Below are 11,688 nucleotides of genomic sequence, written 5' to 3' on the forward strand. Positions count from 1 at the left end.
AAAGCAACAAAAACGTTTTCCGTTCTGATATGTATGTGACTTTAATTGTTGGAAAAAAATAGTGTATATAATAATTACTGTGAAGGAAATTTCCAGACGTTACTTCCATGTGAAAAAAATGATAATGAAAAAATCAATCTTTGAAGTTCTTCCTGTGACAACCAGAGGATACCATCATTCAAATAAAACATGTTTAACATATCTGCAAACACAAGTATACCTTTCTTCAAAGTTTTATTGTTCTAATCTCTGCCAAATCTGAGATCTCGCTGAGACAAGTATTTTGTCTCAGGACCAGAAAAGGACGAACTGACCTGTTAAACATTTGCCAAGTGCTTATCAGCCAATGAAATCAGTTAAACTCGCTAAAAACATGTTTTGTTTGAAACCTTTCGGTAAGGAACGAAAGTGACGATCGGTAAAAAACAACCCATTTAAAAGTAATTATTGCCCAAATGTATTTGCTAGGGGACATAACTTGAATCTTCATATAAGACATGTCCATACAGAGCCAAGAAATCCTCTGTCCCCAATGTGGACGAGCATACCACACTCCATGTGCATTCTCAAACCATTCAAGGTTTAAGCATAAGGGGTTGGTAATAACTATTGTATATGTGAACGTAAATTCAAAGACAATTACAGTTCAAAACGGCATTTGTCATCTCATGAAGACAAAGTACAACATTGCTCATATTGTAATAAAAGCTTTTAACACTAAAAAAACATTCGAAACACTGCATAAAAAAGATTTCAGAACAGAGGCATTCCTGCCACAATTGCGACAAAAATAGGCAGTGAGAAGATGCCTGAAAGTGTTAATTTCAAAAAGTCAATAAAACCACTCCTGAAACAGTGATGTCGTAGGCAATTGTTTAAATACAGGTTATTTCTCAACAGACATAAGTAGGCGTGTTCAAAGTATGGTATATGAGTATTTTGACTTGATTTGTCCTCATATCATAACCTGTATTTTTGTTGTGTTCTACAACAGAATAAGAACTGGATAATTATTATTTAATGGTAATTTGACGATTTCCTTAAGCAGAAAGCTTAAAAATTAATTAACCTATATTTTCTGATAAACTTGTTTTATTTTGAAGAATTTTATGTCGGGTCAGCAATTTCTTTTTCTTGTTATTTTTTATGTTTTTCTTCAATTGTACATGTATATAAGTTTGTCATTTTTTTTAAAAATTTGATTTTATCAATCATAGAGAATTTCAAACAGCTATTGAAAGAGGACTAGAAATACTTGTAAAAGCTTTGAAATTATCATGTTTTCATATGGCTATCAATATAATTAAAAAAATTGTTTCGTGAATGGTTTTCTGCATATAATTGTCTATTTCTTACAATCATTACACGAATATATGCATGTAATAACAAATGTCATATGCATGTCTTTATATCCTAATTTGACGTCTTGATATTCAACAAAATTTATATTTCGATACCAAGACGTTTTGTAGGTTAAATCTTTGATTCGTCTGTTTTGTGTTATTGAGGTACTGGCAGAGCGCAACGGGAGGGAGGTTGCGGACCTGATACTTTTCCAATTAATGATTTGTTTGCAGGTTTTTTCCGCAGAAGGTCAAAAGTATGATCTCGGAAATAATTATTTTTATATTTATACATGTATAATCTGATATATACGAACTGATTAGTTTTATAAAAGGAAGATATTTCATTTGTCATTACATATTAACTAACAATACCAAAATAATTATATTGACAATTTACAGTAAAATTGAACACCTTGGCACAATTTTCCTCATTTATTGAATCTATTGTTTGACGTTCTGAAGAGTCGGCATCATATGAAGGATGTATCTTATTTTGTGCGACTAGTTTACATGTGAAAACCCCTGAAATTAGAAGCTAACCCATTAAAACTATATTATTTATTCGACAGTTTGTAGTATTTTACAATGTTTACAAAAAGTAAAAACATTTTTTGAATAATGCTTCGATATTTGGTATTTTCATTCTATATGCAATGAAATATTCGCCCCGTCTTATTTTCGCTCTTTTAGCCCATGATGTCAGAGGACAGGACGACCTCCAGTATCTCAAACTCTTTAAATGTAAATGATGAGCGAAAACTATACGGGTTAAAAATAAACTTGTATACTGTATTTTCTCTGATCCATTAATATATTATGTAGTAAAAGTTCAAGACACCTGTTCGGATTGGTCTTGCATGACAAACCACCAACAACACTAGACATAATTGATGATACATCCCTGGCTTTAATAGAAACTTGAGAATTTGGATGCAATGACTGTAATATACCGTCAGTCGTTTCCCCAACAAGACTGCCAATATATCTTGTATTAAACGAGTTGGTTAAATTGTGCATTTGAATTGCGGTATCAATGTCAATTAACATTCCTTCAAATGTGACTGCTGGTGTACCATTTAAGTAGCGGCCATGTAGTGAAAAACAAGTGAAATCTACATCTTTTAAACAAAATTGAAATTAGTTTTCCAATACGTTCAATCGCAGAGATACCCGGGGTATTGCAGGCGTCATACCATTTTTATCCCCTCGCGCAACTTGTGCGAGGGGGATACATACAGCATCGCTGTTGTACGTGTGTGTGTATGTATGTATGTATGTATGTATGTATGTATGTATGTATGTATGTGTGTCCATTGTCAACTATTTGGCAAAATTCCAAGAAAACCCTCTCATAAATATTCACCAAACTTTGTACACTTCTTTGGCATGGTAAAAAGACAAACCCTATTTATTTCCAAGTCAATTAATTTAATATGTTTCAAATTATCGTAAAAAAGCCAAGTTAAAACATGATTTTATGTACGACTTGACATTAGACATTTCCGGTAATTTTATGTACAACTTTAAGTAAATCGCTACTGTATGCAGTTCAAATCAACAACTTGATATTTTGGGATTTTAATCTAGTAAAGGTAAAACAAAAAAAAAACCAAACGTTATAGAGTATTAGAAGGTAAGAAGATTGCCCATAGGTAAAAGTTGAAGCGGGCAAGAAATTAAAGTCATCCGATTGACATCGAAACAAGCAGTCGACTTTCGGACAAATTTTCCCGTATTACTTACAAAAGATCTAGTCCAAAATTCAGAAGAGACTTTAACAGATATCGCACATTTATCACACGAAGATTGTTTCATATTAATAATAGCTGCATATCTACTACTATGGGTTGACATACCACAAGCAACTAGAATTGTCAATCAGAGCAGACTTGATCTACAGCTACGTTTCATAATATACACGGATCGTTTATGAATGCTTATATAAAAATGAATGTCTCTTAATGAATTTAAATTATTTAATTTTAAAGCATATGTTTACATGTGTTGAGTTTTTGATAGGAATACTAAAAAAACTGTGCAACTAAGTACATGTAACCCCCCCCCCCCTAATTTATACACCACAAAAGCTTGGGGATAAGGATAAAATATATATTATGAATTCAAAGTGGTTTTTAGAAATACTTGTGTCATATTCATTTTGATCTGATTATTTTGGTCGGAAAAATTTACATGTATTTTCCTAAATAATTTCCCCCTACAACAAGTCATGTCGCAAGGTGATGCTCCGCTTTGCGGTGCCCTTGTTTTTATTTTATTTATTTTTTTTGTCAATACAGCAGATTCTCTTAATAGCTGTTGCTTTTGATTTTTCGCATTTTCTCCAGGCTTGCGATGATATTCCACAGAAATGGGCAGGATTATGTGGGTAATCAATGCGTTTGGATAGTAACCTTCCAGTAGCAATATTATTTTCTGGATATGAAGACCAAATGGAATTGTTTCTTCTATTCCCTCAACTTGCATTGGTTGAAATGGTTTCTCCGATTGCCAATTAAACAAAGCAAAGGGGAATACATACTTTGCATAAGCAGATCTTAGAGCAAGTTATGAAGTTATTAATATCATTTTGATTGATTAACCTTGGTCGAAAGTTGCTTGTACTCTTAAGTCAAAATACCCTTGAGTTTTAGGAGGTACAGAGGTCAATCCAAATAGTTAGGTAGATAACTAATTTTGAGATTTTTCCCCCGACTTTTTCGAGTGTTTTTGAAACTGTATGGTCAACTAACTTGTAAATAACATTGATATCTGTATCTTAGAATTCCCAAAGTACTGACATGGAGCAAATACATTTCTTTAAATGATCGGTAGAACGTTGCTCCTATCGTTTTAGAGTACTTTGATCAGTTTTGAGTACTTAAAGGATTAACGAAAATAACCTCTCATCAACCTAAGTTACTTGCATACGATCTTCAAAATATAAAGAATTATCATTCACCGTTTCTTATGTTCTGTATCACATTCTTTATCATTGGAAGCGTTTGAGCTTGTAATACTTGTGTCTGTCTCATTCATTACAAAATTCACATCAATTTCTGTTATGTTAGTGTGGGCAGATTTAAAATTTACAATATCTAATTATTTACCAATTACGCTTGTTCTTGTGCGTAGGTGGATTGAGTTGGTGAACACTTTCTTCACTTTTCTATTGGCCGTTGTTCCCATTGGCTAGTATTATCGAATCAGATCATTTCTATTATTATAAATCCCGGTTACTTTTGATTTTGTTTCACTGTGGGTCCGGCGATTTTGTACACCAACACCTCGCACAAGGTATTTATTGTATTAATTTATATAACATAACTTTTCTTAGTATCTACATAAAGTAAACTAAGATTATAATAAAGTTTAAAGCTTTATTTAAACCGTAACGAATTATTGTGTATAAATTGTATATATTTATATGTGTTTATATTTATTTACAGAATCACCTTTTTGTACATATAAAATATCCTGAACACAGAACCGTGTCTTTATTATTTACTCGGTCACAAATGGCGTCGCCGGTATCTACAGTCAATGGTGATTCTTGTGTGAGGAAGAATGTCTACAAAATCCAGTGAGCAGTCATCGCTGAAAACAACTCACCTGTGAAAAGTCCGGAACGTACCGTTACCTCTTTTGATAGAAATACCTTTAAACGCCGAACCATGACGACAAAGAAATTAAGACAACAAATAAAAACTCTACAAAAAGAACTCGATAAACGCATAGATGAGGACAACGAAGAATACAAATCCAAAACTACTTATCTAAAACCAGTCCGTAATGTGCAGAAATTCAGCGGAAATGAAGATAAAGACGATATTCATGTCGACGACTGGATAGAAGAAGTTGAACATGTCATCAAAAGTCACCGTATGAATAGAGAAGAAAGTACCGACTTCATATATTCAAATCTGACTGGATTGGCAAAAGAAGAAATCAAATATCGGCCATATGAAGAAAGAAGCAATCCAACAAAAGTGTTGCGTATTTTAAGTGAAACATTTGGAGACAAAGAAGGAATAACAGTCCTACAGAGAAATTTCTTTGAGCGAAAACAGATGGAAGGGGAGTCTTTACGAGAATACAGTTACGCTCTGATGAACCTCATCAAGAAAATTACGACGAAAAACACAGATATTATTCCAAACCCTGATTTGACCCTGTGTGAACAATTTGCGCAAAATGTGAATGATATCTCATTACGTAGAGAATTAAAACGACTTATTCGTCAACAGCCGGATATACATTTTTTGGACTTCCGGGACGAAACAATACTGTTTTCAGAGGATGAAGAAAAGAACCGCTCAAAGTGCTCAACAGACAGACATACTACAGAAAAACAGGCCGCTGAATCTTCACAGAAGTCAGAGAAAACTACTCACGGAATTGACAAATACTTAGAAGTCATACAACGGCAGGAACAAAACATCGACAATCTTACAAAGTTACTTGAACGGCAAACTGTATCCAAATCCAAAGAACAATACCGAGTACCATATCCACAGTTAAACCACCGCTGTTGCTATACATGTAAAAGCGAAAATCATATCCAAAGAAACTGTCCACGAAATCTCACTTCGGCAAATTACCAACAATCGGGAAAATAGATCCTGCTGATGAGCAGAGTCCGACATCAGTAGGAAATAAAGAGGACTCCACCTGTGTCAATCATATTATTGGTCAAAGCCCTACAGTTAAAATTAAAATGCTTGGTGTAGAAATTAACTGTTTATTAGACACTGGGTCTATGGTGACTACAATTACGGAAAGTTTTTATAGAAACAACATCGAAACACTCTGTAAGAATATAAAGAATGATGTGAAATTGAATTTAAAAGCAGCAAACGGAATTTCAATCCCTTATATCGGATACATAGAAGCTGATGTTGAATGTATGGGAAACGTTATAGAAGATCGCGGTATCCTAATAATTAAAGATACAGAAGATGGAATGACTCGGAAACGTAAACACAATATCCCCGGCATTTTAGGAATGAACATTATTGGACAGTGCAGAGACATTTTTATTCAAAAACATGGAAATTATTATCACGAGAAAGTATCTGAAATATCCTGCAATTCGAAAATTAAGTCAGCATTCCGAGTGTGTGATCAAGAGAACAGGACTGTGTATGGTTTTGCTAAAGTGTCTGCGCGACATCCCGTTAGAGTCCCCGCAAGATCTGTGATCGTGATCAACGCTACTGGGCCGCCAATACCTGGAAATTACTCAGCCGTAGCAGAACCATTGTCGCATAGCGAGCACCTGAGTGACAGCATTGTTATAGTCCGGACATTCGTTCAAGTGATCAAGAGCCATTTCTATTTGCGGCTAGCGAACATAACTGATTCTGATGTCTGGATTTCACCTCGAACACGCGCTGCTATATTATCAAAAGGAGAAGAAGTTATCAATGAAATTAGTGACCCTGTGCAATTTTCCAATTGTGGCACAGTACAGGAAATATTTGTGCAGTGTTATGTGACAGAATCTACTAACGAACGTTTCTGTGATCCAGAGTTTCGTATTCCTGTAAACTTGGACAAAGTTGACGCGACAGACCAAGAGAAACGAAGCATAGAATTACTATTTCACAGATATCATGACGTATTTTCAAAGTCGGATTTAGACACAGGATTTACAGATACGGTAAAACACAAAATAACGCTGACAGATGGAGAATCGGTCAATCTACCGTACCGACGCATTCCCCCGACGCAATTTGAGGAAGTTAAACAACATAGAGAGCTATTACATAGGGATATTATAAGAGAAAGTACCAGTGCGTATGCATCACCAATTGTTATCGTTCGCAAGAAGAATGGTGAATTACGTCTGTGCGTTGATTATCGGAAGTTAAACTCTAAGACAATCAAAGACGCATATCCTCTCCCCCGTGTTGAAGAATCATTTGATACACTGTGTGGTTCCCGTTATTTCTCGACCATGGATTTGACTTCAGGATATAACCAAGTTGCAGTAGAAGAGAACGACAAACACAAAACAGCATTTACTACACCATTTGGACTATACGAATTTAACACCATGCCGTTCGGTTTGTGTAACGCTCCCGCCACCTTTCAGAGACTTATGCAGCACTGTTTCCGTGATGAAGTTTTCCAGATACTCCTGGTATTCTTAGATGATATTATTGTGTTTTCACGGACTGTAGAAGAACAAATTCAGAGATTGGAAGTAGTATTTCAGAAACTTCGTCAGCATGGACTTAAATTAAAACCATCTAAATGTGATTTTTTCAAAGAGGAAGTAAAATACCTGGGGCACATAGTATCAAAGCATGGAATTAACACAGATCCTCTAAAAGTGCAAGCTGTGAGTGACTGGGCAACACCGTCAACACCAAAACAGTTACGTTCATTTCTTGGATTGGCTTCATATTATAGACGTTTTATTCAGTCTTTTGCGAAAGTTGCAGCGCCATTGTACAATTTAATCAGAAAGTTTCCGAATGCATCTAAGAAGCTGTTCTGTGAAAAGTGGAATAGTGAATGTGAAAAATCATTTGTGTTATTAAAAGAATTACTTACCAGTGCACCAATTCTAGGATATGCCGATTACACAAAACCTTTTGTGCTTGAAGTCGATGCAAGTCTCAACGGTCTCGGAGCGGTACTTTCGCAACACCAAGATGGTCAATTACGTGTTATTGCGTACGCCAGCAGATCACTTCGTCCCAACGAACGGAATGTACAGAATTACAGTTCGCGACGTCTGGAACTTTTAGCATTGTATTGGAGTATTACCGACAAATTCCGGGATTATTTAGTGAACTCTTCTTTTACCGTTTATACCGACAATAATCCGCTTGTGTATCTACAGTCTTCTAAATTGAGTGCATACGAACAACGCTGGGTGTCACAGTTGGCTTTCTTCAACTTTGAAATCAAATATCGCAGTGGAAAACACAATTCGAATGCAGATGCTCTTTAACGTAAGTCAGTGAGTGAAGAAGGAATACTTACCTCATCAACCAGTCTAGGAAATCTCTGGTCTTCTGAAATTCCAAAAGATGTTATGTGTGTGCAACAGAGATTGTGTCAAGAATCATCCGATGTGATATGTGTTGAAATGCAGTGTTCTCTTCGTCAATACAGTCAAAGTGATCTGAAACGCTTACAGTCTCAGGACAAAGACATTCATCAGTTTTTAAAGTTCTGGAAACAGGGGGTATATCCAAAGAAAGAAGAAAGGAAAAACTGTGAAAAGGCTGTGAATATTCTTCTCAGGCAGTGGAATCGTTTAAGTATGGATAACGGAATACTTTACAGAACTGTGTGTGATCCTGTTAATGGAGAAACCAAACAGTACGTTTTACCATCTTCACTGAAACTGGAAATTCTTAAACAGTGTCATGACAACCTTGGTCACCAGGGAATCGAAAGATCATTCAGTGTTATTAAAGACCGGTGTTATTGGCCTAGAATGTTTAGTGAGATCAAAGAATATTGCAAGAACTGTGAACGTTGTTGTGTAGCCAAATCAGAAAACCAACAGATTAGACCAGCTATGAACCACTTACTAGCAAGCCGACCTCTGCAAATTCTAGCCATTGATTTCACAGTATTGGAACCATCTAAGGGTAAGGAAAATGTACTTGTGATGACAGATGTTTTTACCAAATTCACACAAGCAGTGGCCACCCGTGATCAGAAAGCTTCTACCGTTGCGTTGTGTTTGATTCAACAGTGGTTTCATCACTATGGTGTACCAGATAGAATTCATAGCGATCAGGGAAGAAACTTCGAGTCGGATATTATTAAACAACTCTGCAAAATCTACGACATACAAAAGTCAAGAACAACAGCTTACCATCCCGAAGGCAATGGACAGACAGAACGTTTTAACCGTACACTTCACGATTTACTCAGAACTCTACCACCACAGAAGAAGAAACTCTGGCCAGATCATTTATCTGATGTAACTTTTGCGTACAATGTGTCTCCAAATTCCAGCACTGGTTACAGTCCTTTCTTTTTATTTTTCGGTCGTAAACCTAAAATTCCAGTCGATTTTATTGTGTCGTCAACAGTGTCGGATTCTGTCTCGGATAATGATGTGAATTACGATGAATTCATTCAAGAGCACAGAAATAATGCTAGTGAATTATTCCAGCATGCTAAAAGAAACCTGGAAAAAAATGCATCACAGAGGAAAGATCGCTTCGACGCAAAAATGGTGGATCATCCGATTGGTGTGGGTGACGAAGTTTTCATAAGAAACAAAGGTTTTACAGGAAGACACAAACTTCAAGACCTTTGGAGTACAACAAGATACCGCGTTCAAACAGCCAAAGACAGTGTGTATACAGTTGTTTCAGACACTGGACAGCAGCGTACCCTTAATAGACGTGATATCAAACGCGTACCGCCGAAATATATAAGCAGTGACAATTGCCATGCACGTGACGTTAAGCCATCCTTATCTCTTCGTCGGAGTTTGCGATTACGCGATAAACAGAAGAGTATGTGGGATTAAGAATCACAGACTGTGAATGCGATACGTGTATTGAACATTTAATTTATATATGATATTATGTTGATTAGTGTGTGTTTGAATTTTGATTTTTATCGAGACGATAAAATTCAAAGCAGGGGAGTATGTGGGCAGATTTAAAATTTACAATATCTAATTATTTACCAAGTTACGCTTGTTCTTGTGCGCAGGTGGATTGAGTTGGTGAACACTTTCTTCACTTTTCTATTGGCCGTTGTTGCCATTGGCTAGTATTATCGAATCAGATCATTTCTATTATTATAAATCCCGGTTACTTTTGATTTTGTTTCACTGTGGGTCCGGCGATTTTGTACACCAACACCTCGCACAAGGTATTTATTGTATTAATTTATATAACATAACTTTTCTTAGTATCTACATAAAGTAAACTAAGATTATAATAAAGTTTAAAGCTTTATTTAAACCGTAATGAATTATTGTGTATAAATTGTATATATATTTATATGTGTTTATATTTATTTACAGAATCACCTTTTTGTACATATAAAATATCCTGAACACAGAACCGTGTCTTTATTATTTACTCGGTCACATTAGTTTCATCTAAACCTATGTGGGTTTTTACATATGTGGTCTCAGAACATCTGAATTCATTTGATACTTGTGATGATAGATCGGACAAAGTCATTTTCTTCGGCATTTAGTTCTTTAACAACCGAATCTGGAAGCCAGTTCTGATCGACTGACTAACCTTTTTCAGAGTTATTGACGTCCATTGTATCCTTGCGCTTACACCATACCATTCTGTCGACAGGAGTTGCAATGGCAGAAAAAGAATTTGCAGATATACATGTAGACGTTTCAAGGACCCGATCTTGTTTTTTCTTGATATATCTGTCTTTCAGTCTACATTCGATATCACTGAGATTTCTCTGTTTGACTCTCTTCTCAGATGATTTAATCGCTAAAAAGTTCACAACCCGGTAAACTTTAAACTTTTTGTTCATTACTTATATAACATTTGAGAAAGACAAACTGTAAATTAGGGTTGTAATCAATGAGAGACGTCTTAAAAAGGTCCCACAGAATTTAAAGTTTTTACTCTGCTATAAGTTCAATAAGAAAACCTATTTGCAAATGCTAATATACAGAATTGAACGAATTTGCAAACGATTATTAATATAGTTATTCTTACATCGATTCAATGTATTCAAGTTTTACTTTACGATCGAAGAAATAAGTCTAAATAAGACTAATAAAATGAAAAGTGTTCACAGTTTGAAATGCTTTATCCAGTCATTATCTGGATTGTACGTGCATTTAGAAACAGCTTGCTTAAATTTGTTATTACTTGCATTTCAGTAACACTGTATAGGACTAATTTCATCGATCCATCACTCAATATATTTGTACAAAATTATAGAAGACTCATTTTTCAAGGAGGAAGTAAAAAATTCTGATCAGGTTTATCAAAAATAAATGAAATTATCAAATACATACATAACGTGAGATTTGCTTTATTTATATATCATATTTATTCGGTGATTGACATTATAAATGCTTATTGATTTAGCAGAAGTCTTTCTACTGACCATTATTCTGTTCTATGGTCTGATATTTTAAAGTTTATTAAATTGTAATTTTAAAAGATGAATAATTAAGTCACATATATGTTTGAAACTTTTATTTGGTAATTGTACATGATCATTTTTTTAATTAAAAAATTGCTGAGTAATTTCAATGATAACTCACGATTTCTTCTTTTTTAGTTTTTGTATTTTTCCTCAATGTTTTTTTTTTGCTCGATGTTATAATAACATATAATAATGAGAAATATATCGTTATTGGTATTTTCAC

The 11,688-nt window shown here is 34.9% G+C and overlaps 1 protein-coding gene across 1 annotated transcript; it reads left to right on the forward strand.

Annotated features, from left to right (window-relative positions):
- The first annotated feature begins 4,483 nt into the window (after positions 1–4,483).
- On the forward strand, positions 4,484–6,044 carry LOC117692829 (uncharacterized). The gene is made up of 2 exons (XM_034482027.2): positions 4,484–4,640; positions 4,793–6,044. Exon 2 carries the CDS (start codon positions 5,018–5,020, stop codon positions 5,960–5,962), a length of 945 nt encoding a protein of 314 aa, XP_034337918.2. The 5' UTR covers positions 4,484–4,640; positions 4,793–5,017; the 3' UTR covers positions 5,963–6,044.
- Positions 6,045–11,688: the final 5,644 nt, after the last annotated feature.

The sequence above is a fragment of the Magallana gigas genome, chromosome 2 (genome assembly GCF_963853765.1).
Source record: "Magallana gigas chromosome 2, xbMagGiga1.1, whole genome shotgun sequence".
NCBI lineage: Eukaryota > Metazoa > Mollusca > Bivalvia > Ostreida > Ostreidae > Magallana > Magallana gigas.